The sequence below is a fragment of the Cricetulus griseus genome, assembly GCF_003668045.3.
Source record: "Cricetulus griseus strain 17A/GY chromosome 1 unlocalized genomic scaffold, alternate assembly CriGri-PICRH-1.0 chr1_0, whole genome shotgun sequence".
Classification (NCBI taxonomy): Eukaryota; Metazoa; Chordata; class Mammalia; order Rodentia; family Cricetidae; genus Cricetulus; species Cricetulus griseus.
Genome location: NW_023276806.1, coordinates 259,266,387 through 259,291,513, shown reverse-complemented (window position 1 = coordinate 259,291,513; position 25,127 = coordinate 259,266,387). Strand labels below are relative to the sequence as shown.

General features: G+C 49.6%; 1 protein-coding gene across 1 annotated transcript in view; it reads right to left on the bottom strand.

Annotated features, from left to right (window-relative positions):
• Glp1r (glucagon like peptide 1 receptor) overlaps positions 1-4,167 on the bottom strand; it is a 36,044-nt gene extending 31,877 nt beyond the window's left edge. The window contains exon 1 of the mRNA XM_027394401.2: positions 4,090-4,167. Within this exon, the coding sequence (XP_027250202.1) occupies positions 4,090-4,167 (78 nt within the window). The remainder of the gene's footprint in view (positions 1-4,089) is intronic.
• Positions 4,168-25,127: the final 20,960 nt, after the last annotated feature.

The window sequence follows — 25,127 nt, the reverse complement described above, 5'->3', positions numbered from 1 at the left end:
TGGGGTCCAGGTGACAAGGCAAACAGTGAGTAGCCCTACTTTGGGGTCATATCTGCACTCGATCCTGCAGTTCTCCCATAAATTGGGTCTGTGATCTTGTGCACGTTTTAGCTTCTAGCCTCAGCTTGCCTGTGTGCAAAGGAGCGACAAGACTCCGAGAATCAAGGACCGTGACAACTAAGCTGCTGCTTACAATGGCCCCTGGCACATGGGAGAAGCTGGTCCTGAAGATTCCACTGTTTAGAAGACGACAGGCTGAAACCCCAAGCCTGACTTCCTGAATCTGGGGATCTTCCTTCTAAATTCAATAAGCTCCCAGAAGGGAGAAATTAACAAGGCTGTCCCAGGGCATTGATGTTGGTTAGGACCACAGACCGGGAGCCCCGGGGGCCAGGACAGACCAGTATTTCCTAGGACCAGCACTTCTGCAGTGTTTGAAAAAAAAGGGGGGGGGAATCAATGTCCAGGAGGAGGGGACAGTAAGGAGGGGACGTCTCTAGGAGAAGTAGCAAGAGATACAGAATAGAACACCAAGGAGCTCAGAGCCTGCAGATGGTGCTTGCCTTCGGCTCCATCCACAGCCTGCACCCAGGTACAGGGCATCACCACAAACTCATGTGAGCCTGTGCACCAAGGCTTCTCCTTTTCTGGGAACCATTTGGGTTAAGGGGCAGTAGAAAAGAATGTGCAGTCTCACCTGACCACTGAGGAGGGAGGGAGGATGGCAGGAGGGAGGTAGGCCCCTTGGAAGGAGCAAAGAGGGCTCCAAAGACAACTTCTACAGCCCCCTTCTCCCCCAGCTATGTTCTATGCTGCAGATTCTCTGCCATTTCCTCCTGGGTCATCACACTTTTCTTCTGGTCCCCTCTCAGAGCCTGGATTCACGCTTCCCATTGCTGAGCCCTATATTTTGTGTCTATGTTTTGTTTTCTTAAGGTCCTTCCTGAGGTAGCTGATCAGATAGATGGGCAGGACAAGGCAAGCTGCAGGCACCTTCTCTCAGACTCAGGTACCTTCTCATGGACACACTGTCATACGCCAATACCCCTCACACCCTCAGGGATGTTCCCAGCACTGAGGGCCTGACATTGAGTCTCCTGTCCCCATACCATCACACACAGACTGACAGGAACTCAGGCATATGCTGCTGAAATTACTGACCAACACACACACACACACACACACACACACACACACACACACACACACACACCTGACCCCACAGTCACACACAATCACACTGTCACAAACACAGTACCTCTCCCCTACATGGACACATACCAGAAGATCTCCATTCACTCATCAGGAATTGTCACACGCAATCCCATACCTTCCCCAAAGCACAGTATAACAGGCAGGATACCAACACACACACACACACACACACACACACACTGTTGGACATGTGACTATATGCTGATACGTTGTTGTGTATATGGCAACTCTCATCCAGACTGTCACACAAACTCGCTGAGAAACAGGGCTCTTGTACACCTTGCATACCTATCTCTCAATCTATCTCTACCTCATATGCATCTCTATGTAACACACACACACACACACACACACACACACACACACACACACACACACACACACACACATACATTTGCCAAAGGACGGGTGCAGTAAATGAAGGACCTGTTTTTCCTCAGTACCAGGCATTGGAGGACAGGATGCGATTTCTTGGCTGCTCCTGGTGGGTCCTATGTTGGGTCCCTGTCTGGAAGGAAGCCCAGCCAGGGACAAAGTCCACCCAGACCAAGCCATAGCCTCAGCCTCCACTGTCCTTTGTTGGAGTGCAGAGGCCAGGGGCTTCCCACAATCCTGCTCCAGGCTCTATCCTACAGCCTGGGGACATGCCAGGTTCCAAAGGACAGGTCTCCAGGAGGCCTCAAGCTGCCATTTCAGTACCAGTCAATGCTTTACTCCCCTCGGTGTTCCTCCATCCCTCCAGGACAAATCCCTGTTTTACTGATGAGAAACCTGGGGCTTGGGATTATCAAGGGTCCTGCTAAAGAGCTACGATTAGAGCTGAAGCTCCGGTTCCATCTGGTTGGAACTTCAAGTGTCAAAGGTCTGCCTGTCTTCTCAGTAGCCCAGTTCCCTGTGGAGGGTCTGTGAGCAGAAGGGAACAGGAAAGGGGAGTGGTCCTTCCCAGAAACCATGATGGAGTAGCCAGGTCAACTGACTTGCAGAAGTCAATTCAGCCACCCTCATCTTGCAAGGAAGTAACTTCTGGCCTCACCAGGCCTGCTCCTTCAGCCTTCATGCCCACCCCCCACCCCCCAGGAGGAAGGTGCTGGGGCCTACACTCTGCTTCCCTGTTCCTAGGCTGCTGGACCACATCGCCTAGGGAACTCTGTTTCTAAGCACTCACCTCAACATGAGTGACATGAAGGGAGACATTCTAATCTTGCTGACATCACAGACAGAAAGTAAACCACAAAATTTAGTTTCCAGTCTCCTGTGTGCTCATGAGGTCATGCAGTAATTATCGCAATCTAACCTCAAAGCTGCCTGTCACACGGATCTCTGCAGCAGCCGGAGATGTCAGTACCCCCATAACAAGGGCACCCCATCAAAAGCTCCAGCGTGTCTCTTCACTGCCACCCAAGTGCAGTTATGAACAGGGCTGGAGAATGAGATTATGTGAGGAGGTTCAAGGAGCCTAACACTTCTGGGCTAGGGGGTTTGGGGGAGAAGACAGGCAGGCCCCAAGCTTGACCCTCTAACCCTTCATCCCCAACCTGATCTCCAAAGTTGGTCTGCAGGGGCCTCGGAGCAGGAGGCTCACACCCCCACCTTCCGGCTCACAAGAGGGAACTCAGCAGTGGATCTGCAGTCGTGGATCTGGAAAGATCCCAATGTCACCAGGAAAGCCATGGCCTGTTGGGGAGCAGTGAAGAAGGTGCCAGGACTGGGGAAGGTGTCGGTTGGCCCTGGAGAACAGGGGGGAGGAGAAGATTCATATGGAAAAGGATTTGGGGACTGAAACAGTGCTGGCACCTTCCTTGGGAGGCACCTCTGTCCACAGCTGGACTCACAGCCAAGGGTAGAAGTTTGCCCCTCTCCTATTGCAGACCTCCTATACAGGTCCACTCACCAAAGGCTTCAGTCCTTCAGGGTTAGCTGTGGATACAGGAGATGACGCGCAAAGTATTCAATACAGGACACAGCCCAGGCCTGGACCTCTCCGCTCGGGGGGTCTCCTGGCACTTTTGAACAACCACCTTCCCTGACCATCATGCCCAGTGCAAGGCAGCATGGGACAGGACATACAGGCAGGACAGAGAGAGAGGGAGAAGAGTCCTCAAGAGTCCAACTGCAACCTATTCTTTGGGGACACCAAGGAGGTAGGGTGTTCCTGTGTGTCCCGGTATGCTTTCTGGTGGGCTATTAATCAAAGCCCCCTGGAATGGGTGCTAGCTGAGTGTGTGAGAGGGCCTGGCTGGTTCAGGAGCAGGGAACCTGCTGCATGTTTGCTGCAGAGGCTGGGGTGGGGGTGGCAATCCAGTGCCACCTGGGAGGTCATCAGGAAGGACAACAAGCTGCCACTGGCAGGGTCCCTGGGGCTATGAGTCAAAGACTGTAATGAGGGGCCAATAATGGGGGAAGGAGCTAGGTTTCCACAACCAGGCCCTTTCAGCCCTCTAGAGATTCCTGGGTACCCCCCCCACACACACAAGAGAACCAAGGATCGTAGTGTAGGGGGAGGCACGACAGGGGTCCTGTACAATGGGAAGGTGGAGGGGCAGCGGGTTTGGGAAAAGGGAGTTGGAAAAGTGGTACAGAAGGACAGAGATGTGTCGCAGAAGTCAGAACAAGGCAACCGCGGGGCAGCTGATGCCCTGGCAAATGAGCTGTGGCCGAGAAGTGGGGCGTCTTGTCAGGACAAGGATAGTCACCTGGTGTCCGTTCCCACCTTGGCCCCCAACTCCTCAGCCCCTTTCTCCCCTGAACCTTGCACTTCCCCTGTCCGGGGTCCTGGAGTTTCGCTCAAGTCCAAGGGCCCCTCCACTGGCTCCAGCGCCCTCAAACCAACGCAGCATCCCCCTCCCATTTGTCGCCGGGGTCCCGGGGGCTCACCTGGGGGCGGGGGCCGGCCCTGCCCACCGCCCCGAGCAGCAGGAGCGCCAGGCGCAGCAGGCTGGGGGCGCCGGCCATGGCGGGGCGCTCAGGACTGGGCCATAGCTGCCACCTGCGGAACCGCGCGCCGCGACTGATCCCTGCCGGGCTGCGGGGGAGGAGTCCTGTGTGGGACCGCCCCGCCTGCCCGCGGGAGGGACCGGGCGGGGTCCCTGCCGTCTTCCGCCTGGGTCTCTGGAGGCCTGGGGCCAGACGGGCCGCCAGTGTCCCGGGCCAGGAGGTGCCCGACGCTGCGCTCCCTGCAGGCGCCACTCAGGTTTAGAAACCGCAGGAGCGGAGCCACCAGCTCTGAGCGCCCATGGTGCGTGCGCCTGGCCAGCTCGCTGCGACCAGTGGGGCCCGCCTCCCACCCCCGCACCCCGATCTCCTCCAGGCTCCCCCTCAACTAAAGAAAGCCACGCCCCCACCAAGTCTGTGCTTCCGAAAGGAAACTGAGTCCAGGGAAGGTGTAGGATTGGAACAAGGTCACAGTGTTTAGCCGACTTCTCCTGGAAAGTGTATCCCACAGGCTGGTAGTGTCTAAGGAGGAAAGATCCACCTAGCTGGACTATACTCCTTATCCCAAACCCAACCTTCTGGGCAGTCCTGGAAGTCGAGGTTGTGGGGATTTGGAACAGGAGATCCAAGGAGGGTCCTCGGGTTCCCTTCTATGTGGAAACGCTAGAAATTGCAGGGTGGAGAGAGTTGAGGCTGTAAGGTCTCAGTCTTTCTAGAACTTTCTGAATGTTCCCTGCCCAGCCTCTGCGGCCTCTGGACCTGCTACTTGCTATACCAAGGTGTGATCATATACATCCTGACTGGCATTCCGTGTGCACTTCACTCTGTCTTCTGCCTTGTGGAGACTCAGGTCTGTCTTTTTCCCACCTTTGCCCTGGCACACAGTACAGGCTGGGGAAGTTCAACTCATTACCTGTTCTTCGAGTCAGTAAGTGGGACAGGCAAGCAGAGAGGGTACAACTAACCCTCTTGAGGAAACAAGAACTAATGTAAGGAAAGTTGGGTATGGCTCTACCCAGCCCTAGACCTGCCTTGGGCTAGTCTGGACTGTTCTAGAAGGGAAGGGAGACTGTAGCATAGCTGTACCTCCTGGAGAACACAGAACTTCTCAAAGTCCTGAAGAACATGGGACTCCACTTCCAGGACTCCATCCCACAGAGGAAGACAGCCAAAGGAGCCTGCAGGCTCCATTGGGGGGTGGGGTGGGGACAGAGAGAGAGAGAGAGAGAGAGAGAGAGAGAGAGAGAGAGAGAGAGAGAGAGAGAGAGAGATGCTCCCTTCTGTCAAGTGCTGCCTCTGACTCCTGAGTCCCTTGTTCTCACTCCACCCAGGTCAAAAGGTTCCCTCTGTGCACACACAGGCTTAGGCTGTTTAGCTGTCAGTAAAGAAAATCCTACTCAACAAAATGATGTAACTGGGGCTTTTGTGGAAAGCAAGGCTGCAGGGTCAGCCCAGGTTGGAATGAGTAGCCATTCCCTGACCATCAAGGTCTCCAGTTCTTAGGTTCTCTGATTCCAGGCATCTGTCTAAACGACACAAAGTAGCTTGCTCTAGACCCAATCATGACATCAGAAGTCTAGTCCATAGCAAAGGGCCAGCTGAACACCCACAGGGATGGATCCTGAACATACCAACCATCAATTCTCTACCTACTGATCAGAATTTATTCACATAGTCACCCCTAGTTCCAAGAGAGGCTGGAAAATGGACCTTTTATTTCAAGTTGTCATGGGCACAGTCTGTAACGAGTCTTTTTCTGTCCAGCAAGCTAGATCCCAAGCTTGGAAACCCGTTATTAATTATGAAAGCTTGGCCTTCGATTAGGCTTGTTTTTAACTAGCTCTTATAAGTTAAATTACCCGTTTCTATTAGTCTGCATTCTGCCACGTACTGCCTATCCTTCTTTTTCCATGTCTTCTGGCATCTCTCACGTGCCTAGATTCATCTCCTACTTCTCTCTCTACCAAGAAGTCCTGCCTATACCTCCCTCCTTGCCATTGGCCATTCAGCTTTTCATTACACCAATAACAGTATCTTGGTAAAGGTTTCCTATTGCTGTGAAGAGAGACCATGACCAAGGCAGCTCTTACAAAGGAAACATTTAATTGTGGTGGCTCACTTACAGTTCAGAGATTCAGTCCATCATGGTGAGGAGCATGGCAGTGTGCAGGCAGACATGGTGTTGGATCTGAGAGTGCTTACATCTTGACTCAGAGGCAACGGGAAGTTGACTGACACACTGGGCAGTATCCTGAGTATATGAAACCTCAAAGTCTGCCCCCACAGTGACACACTTCCTCCAACAAAGCCACACCTCCTAACAACGCCACTTCTTATGAGATTATGGGATTATGGGGGCCAATTACATTCAAACTACCACACACAGCAACATCTTCACAGTGAACAAATATCTCACAACCATAATCAAATAGTGTAATTTTCATTATTTTGTCTGCTTTCCATTGCTAATAACACCATACCACAGACTGTCCTGGCTGTCCTGGAACTCTCTATGTAGATCAGGCTGGGCTCAAACTCATAGACTGGGATTAAAGGCATGTGCTACCACTGCCCAACAAGGCTGAGTACACTTTGGAGAAATATTATTTGGGACTCTGATTCTAGTTTAAGTGTTAATGACTACAGTTGATGGCATCCTTCATCACAGAATTCCGGAGTGGTGAAGGGTATCCCACATTGACAGACAGGGAGTTTTCAATATACCTCACCACACTGGCTTTAAGAGTGTGAAGGCTAATCTTGGTTGTCAGCCTGAATAGAATCAATGCACCCATGAAGGGCTTTCTTGGTCAGATTATCTGAAGTGGAAAACTCCACCCTAAATGTTGGTGGCACCTTCTGGTGGCAGCCTAGATTAAAGGTCATGGGAAAAGGAAGTCTTGGCTTTTAGCCTACTTGTCTTTACTCTTGCTGGCAAGTTTATCTACCTTATTGTTGTTACTGATACAGTCCTTTGCTGACATAAGCTTTCTTAGGCTTTCAACACAGAGTGAAGACCAAAGGCTCTCCAAGAATCCTCTAGGCCTGTAGAGTAGGTTTAGGAGAGCTGAGATACCCAGCCTCATGGACTAAGCAACCACCAGATTCTCACCCTCTCCAGTGTGAGTCAGTCATCATCAAGTTGCCAGGATCATGAATGTAAACTAATCTAATAAATCTCTCTCACCATCACATTATTTAAATTTTTATTTTATGTGAATGTGTGAGTGTCTGTATGTATGTATGGGCACCACATGTGTGCAGTGCCCCATGGAGGCCAGAAGAGTCCACCAGATCACTTGGAGCTCAAGTGACAGATAGATATGGGTGCTGGGAACTGAACCCAGGTCCTCTGCGAGAGCAGCCAGTGCTTTTAACCACTGAGCCTTCTCTCCAGTCTCCATGTAACCTTTTAATATGCATTCATTCTATAAGTCCTGTTCCTCTAAAGAACATGAACACAGTGAGCAAACCCATTTCAGAAACAACCCACTAAGCCATCATCCCTAACTGTGTGTCAGTTATTTCCTTCATTGTTGTGACCAAGTTCCTCACAAGAAGCAACTGAAGGAAGGAAGGGTTTACTTGGCTTATGTATTGAAAGATGCAATCCATTTCTGGGGATTGGTGGGGTTGACTACAGGAGCAGCAGGTAGCTGATTACATTGTATCCCTGTCAGGAAAAAGAGATTGTGGTTGTTTGAATAAGAATGCCCCCCATAGGCTCATATATTTGCATGTTTCATCATCAGGGAGTGGCACTACTTGAGAAGGATTAGGAGGTGTGGTCTTGTTTAAAGGAAGTGTGTCACTGGGGATGGGATTTGAGGCTTCAAAAGCCCAAGCCAGGCCCAGTGGCTCTCTCTGCCAGCTTTCTGAGGATGGGGATGTGGAACTCTCAGCCGCTTCTCCAGCACCATGTTATAATGGACTACACCTCTGAAACTGTAAGCAAGCCCCAAATAAATGCTTTCTTTTATAAGAGTTGCCATGGTTTCAGCCCTCCGAATGGAAGAGTTTTGGAGGGGTATTGCCCTCCCTCAGGAGTCCCCAGATTCCCATAGTAGATGCCTGTCAATCATGTGCCTGATGTTGACTTTGGTTCATTTTCTAATGCTGTGGGTCAGGGCCAAGAGCTTCTTGGGGGCTCATTTCCCAAATTAAAATAAAGCATTTGTGCTTGTATCCCAACACCAGCATCTGCACCTGGGGTGCCCATCTGTCTGTGCATGGTGAGTCAGGGTCTCTGATTTCTCCTTTAAAATCTGAGGATCTAGAAGTTTCTGTTTGCTGTGACCTCATCTCAGTAGGCACCATCCTGGGACTTGGGGATATCACCTTCTCCCTGGACCATGGGAAGTTGGGGTCCAGACGCAAGATTTTCACACAGCATACCCTAATCTGATTCCTTCCAGTTTCTGTCTCAGGATGATGGGTGAGACCAGGTACCCTGCCCTTTTGCAGCCATGGCTGTTTCCCATAACAGTACATGGGACATTTGAGAGGACTCATCTCCCATGCTCCTCGGGTAAGTAGACTTCTGAATAGGTCAAAGGTCATGTCCCTTGTCCATAGCAATCTGCTCATCATGATTAATCTTGTTATTTCGACTAGTTTTAGGATCACCTAGAAATAATTTCACACGTCTGTGAGGATGTCTCCAGAGAGGTTGTGTTGTAAAGATTTTTATATTTGTGAGTGTGTGTGTGTGTGTGTGTGTGTGTGTGTGTGTGTGTGTGTGGTGTGGTGTGTTCAACCACATGCTGGAGCAGGAGATACAGGTTGGTGTGAGCTGACTGTCATGGGTGCTGGGAATGGAACTCCTGTACTCTGGAAGAGTAGCAAGTGCTCTTAACCACTGAGCCATCTCTCTGGCCCCTCCCAGAGAATCTCAACGGAGATGAGGAGACCCACCGTGAATGTGAGGGGCGCCATCCCATGAGCAAAGGTCCCGGCTTGCACCAAGAGGGCTCACTGTGAATGTGAGGGGCGCCATCCCACAAGCAAAGGTCCCGGCTTGCACCAAGAGGATCCACTGTGAATGTGAGGGGCACCATCCCATGAGCAAAGGTCCCGCTTGCACCAAGAGGGCAAGGCGAGTTGAGTACCAGCATTCATCTCTCCCTGCTTCACCACCTAGGGCGTTTACATGCCTGCTCTCCCTGCCACCACAGCTAGAGTGTTCTTTCCACGTAGATTAACTGGAGCCTCACACTGGGAGCCAAACTCAGCCTTTCCATCCTTAAGCTGCTTTTTGTCAGTGATTTTGCCACATCCATGAGAAAAGTACCAGGCGCCTGTTGGCCTTCTCTCCTCAGCCAGGGTCCTAGAGGATTAACTCTCTCAAGTCCTTACCTGATTCATTCCTAAAACCACTCATAGATGTTGTCTTGGTTTTCCCACAAACTCATTAGCCCCAAGGAGGCAGCTGGAACCTGTCCCTGCCTCCCCCTCTCATGCCTCCTCAGGCCACTCTCCTGCAAACACAACCCCATTTCAAGTTCCCTTATTCTTATATCTCCTACCCAGGCTCCTGATCAGGCCTCAAGCCCTAGTTCAGACAGCCCTGTCTTAGAAGTCGTTTCTTCACCCTGTCCCTCAGTGTCCTTTAGGTCACCATAGGTGCTTATTCCAAATGGCAGCTGCCATTTCTGGAAAGCTGCCCTAAACACACATCTCTTCTAGGACCCTCATTTCCCAGGACTTGGTCCCTTATGTTACTAACACTGTCAAGGCACTGTGGAATTATAAAGTGACGGAAGTGTTATGTCACATCCTCTGTGCTGATTAGTTTGTTCTCCTATGGACACTGTGCATCTTAGTGACAGGGCTTCATCTATACCAGTGGTTCTCAATCTTCCTAATGCTGTGACTCTTTAATACAGTTTCTCATGTTATGGTGACCCCAACCATAAAATTATTTTTGATGCTACTTCCTGACTATTGTTCTGATACTGCTGTGAATCATAGTATAAATATCTGTGTTTTCTGATGGTCCTAGGTGACCCCTATGAAAGAGTTATTCAACCCCAAAGGAGTTGTAATCCACATGTTGAGAACCACTGGTCTATACCCACAGCATCCAGCCTGGGAATTCTGTCCCCATCTGTGGCAACTCCCAGCATCCAGCCTGAGAGTTTTGACCCTATCTGTGTGGCTTTCCCATAAAACCACAAGCTCCTCGAGTGAATACAGACCCCATCTCCAAATTATATCAGCACTGGCCCTGGCCCACAGTAAGTGCTCAGTAGGTGTGTGTTGCAAATGGCATGTGGGGATCCAAGCATTCTATAGATGCCTGGCATATAGCAGGTTAGAAGGTTCTAAAACCCTTATTAGAGATGAATGGGCTAGGAGAGAGAGTAGAATATGCCCCGAGAATGCACAATCCTTTCCCCACAATACTAGCAAGCCATCCTAGAGCAAGAGAAAGGATGACTCTCTAAGGATAGGGATCTGAATAGATGAAATACTGTCTGCTAATTAGCAAGAATTATGAGGGGATAGGGCTATGGATCAATTGGTAAAGTACTTGCCTTGCAATAATGAGGATCGGAGTTCAATCCCCAGAACCCATGGAAAAAGCCGAGAGCAGTGGTGTACCCTGTCATCTCAGTGCTGAGGAGGCAGATGGATTTCTGGGGCTCACTGGCCAGAGAGCCCAGCCTACTTAGGGAGTTCCAGGCCAGTAAGAGACCTTTTTTCCCCTCTTGCTTTTCTTCATTTTCTATTCTTTTTTTTTTCTTTAAAGATTGTAGAGATGGCTCTATGGTTAAGAGCACTCGATACTTTTGCAGAGGCCTGAGTTCTTGAATGGGTACCCATATCAGATGGTATACAACTGCCTAAAACTACAGGACCAGAGTATATGATACTTTCTTCTGGTCTCCATTGACAACTACACTCAAATGCACATATACACACATATGATTTAAAAATAAATCATAAAAAGGTAAATTCCTCCTGAGGAACAGCACCGAGTCTTCTGGTCTCTACACACACACACACACACACACGCACGCACGCACGCACGCACGCACGCACGCACGCACAGACAGACAGACAGAGACAGATACACAGACAGACAGATACAGAGCCAGAGAGAAACAGACAGACAGACAGACATACAATAACCATAAATGAAAGCAGCTACTGCGTATTGGGTGCTTTTAGGGGTCCCTGCTCTAACACAGCATCATGACCTGGTATTGTCACGCCCCCTTTATAGTGAGAAGCACAAGGCTCCGGTATGGAAAGTAAGCTGTTCATGAGAGCAGAACTGTAACCCATGAACCCCCAAAGCTGCTGTGCCAGGCAGCTCGATGCCTAGCAGCCCCCACCCCACCATCTGGACTGGTAAGCACCTCCCCAGGGCGAGCTTCTCCTTCCACAGCCCAGAGTGGCAAAACCTGCTCCTCACCCTCATGCCCAAGGCTTCTCCAGAGGCCTTTGAAGGCTTCTCACCTTCCATAAAGATAGTCTCTTCTCAGACTGTCCTCAGAAATGTGAATGAGAGTGACCAGCCAGTGTCCCTGAGGTGAAGTTGCTGGCCAGCCCTTCAGGGATGCAGGCCACCCAAGCTCCTTGTCCCTACCCAGGAAAGCCCCACCATCTTCAGAAAGAGCCCAGCAGGAGTAGGGGCAGATCTTTCTACTCATGGGAGGGCTAGGAAGAAAGACAGGAGAGGAGAGAGAAGCTTGGGGTGTGGAGGAGACAGGAGTGTCATTTACCCCAAGCTACTTCCCAAAGAAACTCATTCACTTCCCCCAAGTCCAAGATCACAGTCTGCTCTCCAGTGACAAGATGAGGGTGGAGCTCTTTGAGCCTGCCATCAGCACACAAGCATACTTACAGATCTTAGAAGCTGACAGTCGCGGGTTCAAATCTAGAACAGCCAACATATATACAGATCTTACAGGCTGACAGTCATGGGTTCAAATCCAGACTAACCAACCTATGTACACAGCTTACAGGCTGACACAGTCATGGGTTCAAATCTAGACCAGCCACTTCCTCTGCATCTGTAATCTCTAATTCAGGCCCACTGTCTGTGAAGTAAGGGCATGACAAAGAAAGCCAGCACTCACTGAGCATTTTCTGGCTTCAGGCTTACCATCCAGCTTGTCACCAGGAGCCTGAAGATCTGCCCCCTAGAGGACACAAAGACTGCGGAGTCCCAAATCCACCTTCTGCCTGGAAAGCCTGCCTGCTGCAGCTCCTGGACACAAGATCCTGTCACAGAGGGTAGCCCTGCAGGCAAGGGCTTCACTCTTCTGCCTCCTTCAAGAATAGCCCCTGCCCTTGGCAGCACCACTCCATCCTGTCCCCGGCTCAAAGCCACACTGGCTTCTATGACTTTTTATTACAGTTTTACAAATGAGGCCACAGTTAAGCGAGAAACATAACATGTCTTGAGATAGCCCATGAACCGTTGGCTGCAAACCCATCTAGCCTGCAACCCCACAGGACCTCACAAGCCACACTGATCATGCTGCAGGAAGGTTTTACAGTCACAAGCAGCCCCTGCCCAACGCCTGGTACAGCAGCTTAATTCTGCAGTTAAACCCACACCCTCCATCCCCTCTGCTATCAACGCCCCCAGGCTGTGCCAGGGTGAAGCCAGGCAGCGGGTGTGGCTGCTGAGGCCCAGGGGCCTTAGCACATAGCTCCATCTGCCAGGTGGCTGCTGCCAGGGCCCCCTGTTCTAACAGACAAGGAGACTTGCCTTGCTTGAACCCCTTTCTCCTGCTGTCCCAGGGCATGGCCACATTCATCCCTCCCCACTCACTGAGTCAGCCAAGCTTACCAGGTGCTGGGCCCTGTCCAGCTCCGGGCAGTCAGCAGGGAAGATTTACCACCTCTTGAGCTACAGTGATTATTGCTCTCTTGAGGGGCTGCGGCAAGCTGTATTTTCAAAGTGTCAGAGCATTGTTTGCGGAGGGACTCCTCTGTTGAGAGAAGTCAGCGAGAGATAGCAACCCCTTTACAGGGGGACTGGAGTTCTGGAAGCACTGGGGATTTGTCTGAGGTAACTCTGGACTGAGGGAGGAGAACAGAACAGTTACTGTCCCTTTTCCACACGGATGCACTAGCCAGAAATGCCTCGGGCTTTCATCAGAGTGCAGAGAAGGTGAGAGAAAGCCCAGGGGACAAATGGGGCCTGGTTGATGAGTCAGAAAGCTCCCCTGGGGAGATGGTAAAGTGCCCTCAGTGGGACCTGTATCTTCCTTTGGACAAAAAGAAAGTCTGGCAGAAGTGGCAGGATTCTCCCCAGATCTGGACACAGCATGGTGTGCTTTATTTTCCTGGGGCAGCCTAACAAGGAGGCCCACAATGTGTGGCTTGACAACAGACATTTCACCTCAGAATATGAGAGGCTGGGAGCTTGAGGTCCAACTCTTCCATGTATGGGTCCTTCTGAGAACTGGGAAGGAAGAGTCTATTCCAGGTCTCATGGGTTTCTTGAAGTTTCCAGTGCCCCTTGGTTGTGGATGGCCTTCTGTGTCTTTGCAGGCTTTCTGCATGCCATGTGGTCTTTCCTAGGTGTGGTCTCTCTGTGTCCAGATATCCTTAATGCTGAGCTGTGGACACGTCTCAGTGGTAGAGCACTTGCCTGGCATGTGCAAGGGCCTGAGTTCCATCTCCAGTGCAGAAGAAGGAGGAGGAGGAGGAAGAGGAGGAGGAGGAGGAGGAGGAGGAGGAGGAGGAGGAGGAGGAGAAGAAGAAGAAGAAGAAGAAGAAGAAGAAGAAGAAGAAGAAGAAGAAGAAGAAGAAGAAGAAGAAGACCCAACACACAGGCACATGTCTGTAGTAACCCCAACACTTGGGAGGTAGAGGCAGGAGGATCAGAAGTTCAAAGTCATCCTCAGCTATATAACAAACCTCAGCTCGGCAGCCTAGGCTGTGTGAGACCCCATCTCAAGAGAAAAGAGGAGGATGGAGAAGGAGGAGCCAGCTCTGCTAGATTCCAGCCCACCGTGAGGATTTGACTGGAACTTGATTATGTCTGGGAAGACCATTTACAAATCAGGTCACACTCTAGGATACTGGAGCCGGGACCTGAAGAGATCTTCTTGAAGGGAGACCATTAGATCCATAAACACTGAGACACTATTTTCTCTTCCCTCAGTGTTTCCCGTGGTCCACGGAATGGGGAGGAAACTGATGTAGGCACCTCCAGGCCTGGCCCATAGGGCGGCTCTCAACCCTCCAGCCCTCTTCTGCTTGTGGCATAAACACAACCATCAAAGGGTGCCAGGGCCCTAGAGGATGGCAGAGTCCCAAAGCTCCCTGAAAGCCTTCACCAAACAGAGCCTCCCAAGATTCACACTGGTTGGGATCATGTCAATCCACTGGGATTTGAAGGCTTGATAGCCTGGATCGTGCCCTTAGATACAGGACCACGGTTAGTCTGGGCAGGGGGCCCTTCTGGAGATCCCCTCAAAGCAGCCGCAATTGAGTGGAGAGGGCTCCTCACACAGGCTCATCTGCTCCTCTCACTTCTGTCCCAGCATCACATAAGCAGAGAGGGGATTCTGGCTCCAAATCAGTGAGACTGAGTGCCTCCCACCCACCTGGCCTTCCTGTGTAGCTCGTCTCCAGTGTTCTTCACACACCTGCCTTTTCCTATGGAAAGAGAGGATTCAGGCAGGGCTGGTATAGTAGATAGAGCCCAGGACTTCCTCTTCCCTGAACTGAGGCTCGTATGGGAAAAGAGAAAACATACCACACTTCACACATTCAGAAGCCAAAGGAAAGAACTATGTCACAGGGAGCCTTCTCCTCAGAGACTTTTGACCTCCTCAGGGCTGAGAAACCTACCGTGACCAAATGAGAAATGAAAGCAGTGTCAATCTGGTGCTCGCTTCGGCAGTACATATACTAAAATTGGAATGAACTCTGGTCCACTGAGAAGCCCTGTGCACAGACCCTGGAGTGTGCCGTCTTCAGGGCGCCCCTCACACCAGGGTGGAGAGGGAATTCTCTCAAAAGAAGAGCTCTGGCTTGGCATGGGGACCTAGGACTGGGCTTCAGGAAGCTCCTAGAAGGTTGAAAAAGGTCATCATATAGATTTGCCAGAGTCCCCAGCTTCAGGAAGGAGGCACTCTTGGGGCAGGTGGGAATCCCAGCATCAGTAGACACCAAAAGGGAAAGTATTGGCTCGGGATGCCCAAGACCAAGTTCTCAGAACAAAGGAGATTTATCTGTCCCAGAGGGACAGAGGGCAGGGAATAAGAGACAAAGACAGGAGACAGAGGATGAGGGAGAAGGGGAAAGGAACAAGGGAAAGGGGGAGGAACTATTTGTCCTGGGGGGACAAAGGGCTGCCTCTGGATTGAGAGGAGACCGACATGGCACACAGGAAAATGGCAGTTTATGAAGATACAAGAGGAAATCCATGTTAGGAAGAGGGCTTCATTTTAATTGGGCATGTTAATTAAGTAACCAAATTAAATTAGGGGCTTTTGATGCTGGACTTCAATACTTGATAGCTGGACCTTGGTAGTCAGCCTCAGGGGGAGGAAGTGGGGGTTAGTTTACTTAGTTTTACTAAGGCATAGAGTATGAGGGAGAAGGGCAAGGCCTGTCAGAGCCATGCTTGCCACGCTCAAGCTGGCTGGAGTCCCTTCAGAGACTCATCATGAAGCCTTCTGAGTCACCTGCCTCTTGCACCTGTGTTCACACCAGGGTGAGTGGGCATGTAGGTACAGGCACACGTGTGTACATACTCGTGGCAGTCGGGAAACAGTCCTGAGTGGTGTCATTCTTCTGGAGCCACACTTTTGTTTTGTCATTGCTTAGTTTTTGGAGGTGGGGGTCTCTCTGTGTAGCCCTGGCTGGCCTAGAAATTGCTTGTGTATGTCAAGCTGGCCTCAAATTCACAGAGACTCATCTGCCTCTGCCTCCCAAGTGCTGGGATTAAAGGCATGTGCTGCCATGTATGGATCGATTCTTTTAATAAGTGTGTGTGTGTGTGTGTGTGTGTGTGTGTGTGTTCTCAAAACCTGTGGATTTGAGAACAGGGCAGTAGATCCCCTGGAGCTGGAGTGACAGGCTGCTGTGAGCCACTAGATGTGGGTGCTGGGAACTGAATTTAGGTCCTCTGTAAGAGCAGCAAGCTCTTGACCATTGATTGAGCCATCTCTCCAGTCCACCTTGTTTGTTGAAACAGGGTCTCTCATTGGCCTGCGGTTAGGTGGACAATGAGTCCCACTCCCTCCCCAGCACTGGGATGACAATCATATGCCACCATGCTTAGCTCTGCACCCCAGCCCCCAGCCCCCATGGACTGAGCATCTCTCCAGTCCTGGACTCTTTGCCTTTTACTAACCACACACAGGCTGGATTAAATTGCCTCCCCGGCTTCTGCAAGAAAGACATTCGATGATCAACTCTTCTTCCCTTGATAAAAGAAAACGAACACAAGACAGTGGCTCCCTGGAGTTTCTGGGCCAGCTTCTCTGAGCAGCTGGAACCCCTGGCCTTGGCCCGGGTTTTTAGTGTAGATTCAGGGTTGTCGTGAGTGAAGTGCCACCACTATCCAAACTTGTCTCTTATGCTCTGGGCAGGGACACAGCTTAGGAGTTTCCATTCCTGGCCCTGGTCACTTCTCCTGGGCCACTCTGGCCTGTGCTGTGGCAATGCGTCAATAGCTCATGTTGGCCTGTGACTTCGGTAGCTCTAGGTCTCCTGCTAACTCAGGTCTGACCATCTGACCTAACTCAGTGGACCGGTCATCTACCTCATTCCTTCTCCTCAAAAGCCACTGTCAGAGCCACTTTCTTCCCTATTTTAAAAGTACCAACCTCCCACCCCCCAACACACACACACACACACACACACACACACACACACACACACACACACACACACACACACACACACACACACACACACACACACACACACACACACACACACACACACACACACACACACACACACACACACACACACACAATGATGCCTTGGTTTCTGGCTCATTTGCCAAACCGGATGGCAAACAAAGCTGATGAACCTCTCCAGTGTCTAATGGCTCAGGTGCCCTCCCCTCCCCATCCTGCTGCTCTTGGGGAAGGTGGTGGGTGGCTCCTCAGAGAATTAATTCCAAACAGGGCAGTTTCCTGATGGGAAAAGAGAGAAAAGCTGACAGTGTCAGTATTGAGGGAGAGGTGCTGGAGGGGAGACATCCAGACTGGAGTGGCTGGATCTTGACTGGGGTCATTTCCAGGCCCCAGATCTTGTGAGATGAACCACATAGGTCCTGGTCCTGGAGATTGAACTCAGGTCATCAAGTTTGGTGGCAGGTACCTTTACCTGCTGATTCTCTCTTTCCCGGTATTATTGGTGTGCACCATTGCACCTGGTTTATTGGCCTAACCACTGGAGTCTTAATGATGGCTACACATCTTACCCCTTTGGCTATGACCTCATCTGATAACACACCCATGACCCATAGCACTGACCTTGTCTCCCTATCAGGAAAACTCTGACTCATACCTGAGTATCCACTGGGCCTTACCCAAAGCAAATCAGTGAGTTAAACCCAACTAACCCATCTAACCAAAGATGCTCAAAACTGCCATTACTAAGGGAAGAGGTCTCTTACAGTCTCCCTGCTCACACTGTTATCTAGGGACAGAGGCCTACTTAAAATGTTGGAAGCCCCAGCATGGAGGTGGGGATATGAACATGTAATTCCACCCATAGTTATTAGCCATTTAATGGTTGCTGGGAGAAGGAGAGTCAGATTTGGTTTGGGTTTTTTGTTTTTTTTTTTTTTTTTTTTTTTTTTTTGCTTTGTTTTTAAATGGTGCACCTCCTGGTAGGCAGAACACGCTGAGAGTAGGCCAAGATCTCAAGACTAGCTGGGTGACTGTGTGCTGGATTTGATGGAAAAGAAGAGAAATAAAAGAGGAACTCTCAAAGTTGGATGGGAAGGGATGGGGGCTGAGAGGGTGGAAATCGGGGATTTGAATATATTCAAATATATTGTATGAAACCTCAGAGAGTTAATATTTTCTTATGTTGGAAGAACTGAGTCTTCATGTCCATGATCTGGCTATTCTTTGACCCGGAGGCAGACCACACATGTCCTCCATCCTGTGTGTGTGTGCACAGGTACTTGTGTGTAGAGCACGTGTGCAGGTCAGAGGTCAACCTTGGATGTCCTTTTTAAACAAGTGTCTTTGTATGCCTATGTGGGAGTGCCAGGGGAGGTCAAAGATCAAAGCTATGTCAGAGCCATTGGATCCAGAGAGACAGGCAGCTGTGGATTGCTTGATGTGGGTACTGGGAAGCAAGCTCAGACCCTCTGTAAGAACAGCACATGAGCTATCTCACCAGGCCCAACCTTGGATGTCTTAACCTCAGGAGCCATCCAGCCATCCATCTTATTTTTTATTTTATTTTATTTTATTTTTATTTTTTGGTTTTTCGAGACAGGGTTTCTCTGTGTAGCTTTGGAGCCTATCCTGCCACTCGCTCTGGAGACCAGGCTGGCCTCAAACTCACAGAGATCTGCCTGCCTCTGCCTCCTGAGTGCTGGGATTAAAGGCGCGCGCCACCAATGCCTGGCCCATCTTACTTCTTGAAACAGGACCTCAATGATTCATGGAGGCTGACTGGGTGTTAGGCTGCAGAGATCCTCCTGTGCCTGCCTCTTCAGCGGGGGTCATAAGTGTGTGCCACCACCCTACTTGGCTTTTGCTGTGGATGTTAAAGGTCAAACCCACATCCTTGTGCTTGCATGGAAACACTTCTACTCTCTAGACCATCTCCCCAGTCCACGCCCTTCCCTTCTGGTCTCACCTTTCTCAAAGCTGCCCCCTGCTTGCAGGGTTGCTATGCAGATACTGCAAGTGAGAGTGTTTGGGAGGCTGTCCGACGTGAAGGAAACCATCATGGCCACACCCACAGTGTCCTCAAGGTGCCACAGCCATAAACTCAGAGCCTTTCTTTCCAGCTGTGCCCCTCAAATGTCCTGGGCTGCAGCCAAACTGAACTCTGTCATGATGTATTTGTTTTAAGATTTTAACTTGTTCATTCATTTCTTGCAGTGCTAGGGATTGTACCTGGAAGCAAGCCCTCTTCACTGAGCTATAGCACCACCCCATGAAGGTTTAAACTTTGCTTCTTTTAACCCCCGCCCCACCCCAAGAATGCTCTGATCTCATTTCCTTTGGTTATGCCCCCACATCCAAGACAGCTCAGCCTAAATTCTCCTTTATATAAAGATATCCCCCAGTCTTCCTAAAGAAAAGTCAGGGTTCCATCCCCTCTGTTACTATAGCCCTTCGTCTTTGGGACAATGGCCACATCCTGGCGTACATGCTGTCTTGTAGGCAGAGCTGGTATTCTCTGCTTATAAGTGTCTGAGATTTGTTCCAGGACCTGGTCACTCCTGTTTTTCTCCTAGGGGCTGTCACATAGTGCAGAGGGTACAAAAGGCACACAACACCCTCGGGCTTGGTTGCAGAAAACTGGAGTGGACCTTGAGAGGTGATCAATGTCTTCGGGGCCTGCAGGCAGAAGATGAGTGGCCAAGCTCCAGAGATCGGGTCCATAAACATCTTTTGACAGAATAGGCCAACTTCAAAGCCTAGCAATTTTAGATTATATTTGCATTGGAGGCTTTTAAAGTAGCAAAACTTTAGATTTATGTCTCTGTGAACAGATGTGGAAGGGAAAATCAATTCCTCGTAGGATTGGCTTATTTGTTTTTTATCTCAGTACTAAATATTATGCAGCAAGTGACAAATTAATACATAAATTGACCCGGAGACATCTACATACTGGATGGATGATCAGAATGGAGAGAGTGGCTTGAGCAACTCAGAGACAGCTGGATGGTATGGATGCTTGCATGTTACCTGTCAATCAGATGTTTCCAAGAAGACCGGCGGGAAGACAGCTTGAGTGATGTGCTAACAGAGAGGGGGACATAGGCTCATAGGCTTCAAGGGGGACAAGCGGCATGCAGGCTGGCGGGGTCGCCTTACAACACTGGTGCTGAAGGTGTGATTCAAGCTTGACCCATGGAAGGTTTGGCAGCACCCTGTTGGTTCCCCACATGTGTCTTTCCCTTCTCCTTGGGGATGAGTGGAGCAGAGAGGCGGATCATGACTAGGGACTGACACAGGTGGCCTATGGGGTTCTACTGTCAGCGCTCTAGGGGTGAGCAATGTGAGCTAACAAAAGAGAGCAGGCCCAGGATTTGGGGTCAGTCTTTACCTCCTCCAGCTTCGGGACAGAGCAGAGCAGTGGACATGAGGGGCAAGAGTCAGGGTCACAGAGAAAATGTACTTGATCATCCCCGGGTTGCCTGCTCCATACCAAGGGTTCCCTGAGCACAGGAGGGATCTAAGACGATCTCAAGAGCCACCAGAGAATGTCACAGCTCCTGCTGGCAGATGGGACCACCTTTTGATGACAACAGAGAAGGCAGAAAGCGCAAGCCAGTTCTCTAGAAAAAAAACTTCTGTAAATGTGGAAAAAAACCAAAAGTGACTGATTTTCCCAGGAGAGGGGATGACACATTGAAGACGAAGCTTTTGATACAGTCTAGCTAAATGCCAAGCAGCCGGTCTGGCTCTGGAGAGAAAGAAAGAGAGAGGGGAGATAATAAAGGAAGGGGGGACAAGACTGTCTTCTATTTTTCTGGCAACCTCTCTTTGGCTGTTATCATAACAGGACACGGATGTCCTTTAGGGCTCACAAAGGAAGAGGGACAATAGAGAAGAGGCGGTTTGCATAATTAGGAAGGCATGCATAGAAGCCAGAAATGACAGCTTAGCGTCCTCATCCCCCAGACGCACAGTGAAATCCCCAATCAAATTTCTGAGGAGGCTGGGGTTCCTTCCTGGAGATAGAATCGCCCACGTATTGCTCAGCATGGGGAATGGAAGAGAGCCCCCAACACACACATAAACACCATCCTGAAGAAGCCATGAAGGTGTCAGGGACCTGGAGCCGCAAGCCAGGAGTGTCTGGACTGGGTCAATGAAGATTTCTGTCTGGAAATAGAGAGGAGGTGATTTAATTGGTCAGTCCCAGCCTGAGTGAGGATGGCAGGTGAGGGAGCTGCCCGCACCGTACTGGTGTGCAGAGAGTAGAGGCAGGTACATGCTGCCCAAGGACACCTGTCCAATTAAAACTGTTTACAATGAAACACCTGTAACACCGGCACCCTCCCGAACCCATACCTCATAATCCCAAAACAGGTGATCTTGTAAACCTTAGGCAGGGACAGCAATACCTATGAGGCCCTCAATCTCCAGCTCAGCCTGGGGCTAATAGAAGGGGCTAAGGTAATCTTTGCACCAAAAGCTTCTATAAGGCATTAGTATTGATTCGGGGTAGACAAAGATGATTTTCATGTTTTGAGTATCACCCCCAAAGTATTTATATTCCTCTCAGAGGCTTGTATGAAAATCAAGACTTGAGTGTTCAAAGGCTACAGTTCCTTTTTGTAGTCAATGCGGGTTGCAATGGAGGCAACTAACTTTTCCCATGTGCTCAAGGTACAAAAGTAATTTTTCAAAGGTAAAAATATAGCTCCATCCTTCAAAAATTCTTAGGGAATTTATGGCCCTGGGAAAAAAATGTAGCAATTAAGAATGGAGGCTTTCAAATTTGAGTTGTTTTTGAGTTGAAGAGGCATCTTTTCAAACCTGCCCATTCAGTGCTCAGACTGGGTCCTCCCTCAAGAAGGGACAGCTCTTCACACATCCCCTCACAGGTTGCAGTCTGGGCCAGAGCAAGTGCTGTTTTTTATTAAGTTGTTCAGGTAAAAAGAGGAAGCAAGACAAAACAGCCTCATAACTGGATTTAAAATCAAAGTAGATGGGGAGAGAGAGAGGAGAGAGAGAGAGAGAGAGAGAGAGAGAGAGAGAGAGAGAGAGAGAGAGAGAGGTGGTGGGATAGCTGCCTGAGCTGGCTAATTCCACTCAGGTTCCAAGCTGCCTTCTTGACTACAGGACTTATTCCTATTACCGGCTCCCTCTGCCTGCTTCCTGCTGGCATGTGGGACAGTCTGAAAGGACATCGTTTGCCTGGCAGCCCAGCTTGGTCCCAGTCTCCTCCTCCAACCGTACCACAAGAGCTGTGCCCCAGAGCTTTTTCTAGGACCCCTTCCAACCCCAAAGGCCTATCTCACCCAGCTGGCTTCTAGAGAAACTGAACTAAAACAGGGAGGAGAGCAACAGAAAGTATGTTTCTGGAGTTTTTAATGGCCTGAACACTTTGATCAAATCTAGAAACACCATGTCCATCTATGGCTGGACAGTCCTGGATGGCTCCCAAGGACACATGATCACTCTATTTGTGCTGGTCCTGTGTGTCAGTCATATGTGCTGACAGTGGCTAGTGTCACCTGGTGGCATCTTTTCAACTGCTGTATCTTTCAAGTTTCTCTAATTAGGCTAATTATTTTTTCCAAAAGTTTCAACATTGGAGATTTTATTAGCTACCTAGGTTCAAGACATTAAGTTACTTTACCTCTGAGTTGCTTTTGGCTTTTTAAAATTGAAAGTGGACCGTGGGTCTGGCTCAGAGGTTAAGAGCATGGACTGCTCTTGCAGAGGATCCAGAGTTGATTCCCAGCACCCACAGGGGGAATCACAACCCTCTCTAACTGCAGTTCCCGGAGATCCAAGCCCTCTTCTGGCCTCCCTGGCCACTGCATTCATGTGGCCCATAGACATACATGCAAGCAAAATAGCATATAAATAAAATAAAATAGAAAGTGGAAAGATCTCCACAGTTCCTAATTTTTTTCACTTAGTACAGTACATTTTTCTTTTAAGTTTTTACTCTTTTATCTTTTGCTTAAGTATTCTTTTCTCTCAATAAATGTATATGCATTGTGTGTGTGTGTGTGTGTGTGTGTGTGTGTGTTTGCATCTGAGAGTACAGACACATGTGTGCCACACCACAAATATGGAGGTCAGAGAACAAACTCGGGTATTGGTCCTCCCTTTGAGACATCGTCTTGAGGGATCTGCTAGTCTCTATGTCTCCCATCTCACGGTTGCTGGGATCACAAGTACACACCACAGGGCCCAGCTTTATACATGGGACCATCTTGAAGGATCTGCTTGTCTCTGCATCTCCCATATCACAGTTGCTGGGATCTTAAGTACACACCACAGTGGCCAGCTTTATATGAAGGCTTGGGGTATTCATACTTAGGTCCTCATGCTTATGAGGTGAGTGCTTTATGGACTGAGCCATTTTCCTAGCCATCTCTTTCCCAAATTTTAAGAACAAAAGAGACAAACATTCAGCTAGACTCTCCAGTCTATTAACAGTTGTATCTTCAAGTCTCAAATGGAGACGGAGAGAGAGACAGAGACAAAGACACAGAGAGAGGCATGGTATGTATGTTCGTGTGTGTGTGTGTGTGTGTGTGTGTGTGTGTGTGTGTGTGTGTGTGTGTGTGTGTGTGTGTGTGATGCTCTGAGCACTGCTAGGCAAGCACTCCACCACTGATACACACTTCCAGCCCTCTTCAGACTCTGTTGGACCCCCTCAACTCAGTTTCGGAGTTTCCAAATTTTCTCCCTCTCTGCATCTTTCCAAAGAGTCTCTCTTCTTTTCCAATTGCCCGCTCTCTTGTTCCAGTCTAGAACAATGGCCTCTCACCCCCAGCCCATCAGCAACCCAGCATGATCAACACTGCCCTCTGCGATTCTAGCCTCAGCCCTATCCCTCACAGATGGCCCCTCCTTCCTCGTCATTGCCTGTAATCAAGGGGTTAATGAGCAAATCCACTGTTTGCTGCTTCTTTCATTCTGCCCATACTTACTGAGATGGTTAACAGGCTGTGCTTTGCAGAGACTTGCTGTAGAATGGGGAGCTGTTCCCGGGATAGGTTGGACCACAAAGCTGAAGTTTTAGCTAGTTCACAAGACCTTTGGTATGTGGAGTGTGTAGTTCTCATGATGGAAGTTTCTCGAAGGTTATCTGGCCTCCATCTCTGATATGTCTTATCTGTCTTCCTTTCTCTCCTGTTGTGCGATCCACGGGCTCCTGTGTTTGGATACTTGGTCTTCAGCCGGTGCTGGTGTTTTGGCAGGCTGGAGAGATCCTTCAGGAGGTGGAGCCTCACTCAAGGAAGTGAGTTGCTGGGGGTGGTCCTTGAGGTCTATAGCCTGGCCCTGCTTCCTGTCTGGTCTCTGCTTCCTTATCTACCTATATGTGAACCAGCAGTTTCATGTTGCAGTCACCGCAGCCACCGCCATGATGAACTGTACCCACCCCCAAACTGTGAGCTGAAACAAATCCTTTCTCACATAAGAACTGCTTCTTGTCGGGCATTTGGTCACAGCAATGAGATGACTAATATATCTCCCTCACACTGGCCCTCCCTTGGAACCCACCCATCTGTAGCCTTGATGGTATCTATGAAGAGTTCGGGATCCACCCCCTGTGTTACTCTGTGTTACCTTGCTTTTGCCACCATCCCTCAACCTTGAATATCCTCAGCCGCATCTATGACCTTCAGTGATGGTCCTGAGTCACACTGCATCCCCAGCTGAGTCGAGGTCCTCCCATTCATCTCTGACAGCAAAGTGTGGCTTATTCACACATCGCCACCCGCAAGACAGATCTCTTTTTTAGGCGTGCTCTCTCTCTCTCTGTATGCTTTTCTTATTTTTATGTAAAGTCCAAAGTAAAATAACATTTTAAATCAAAGAAGATATAAATCTCATGGCTCGTTTTGCTGAGACCAAAATGAGAAAACGTGGAATGTTTCCAAGGAGGGAAAACAGAAAAAAAACAAAACAAAACAAAACAAAAAAACAAAACACCGCCTCTGCCCCAGCTTCTGTTGGCTTAACCATCCCCTCCTCTCTCCCCTGCTCTTTTATGCTCACCAGGTCTCCCTCACTCAAGTGTGGCAAATTATGTAATTAGTGAAAGAGCAACAATTTTGCTGAGAAAATGGTTATGTGTTTATGGAAGTTCAATGGTGCAAA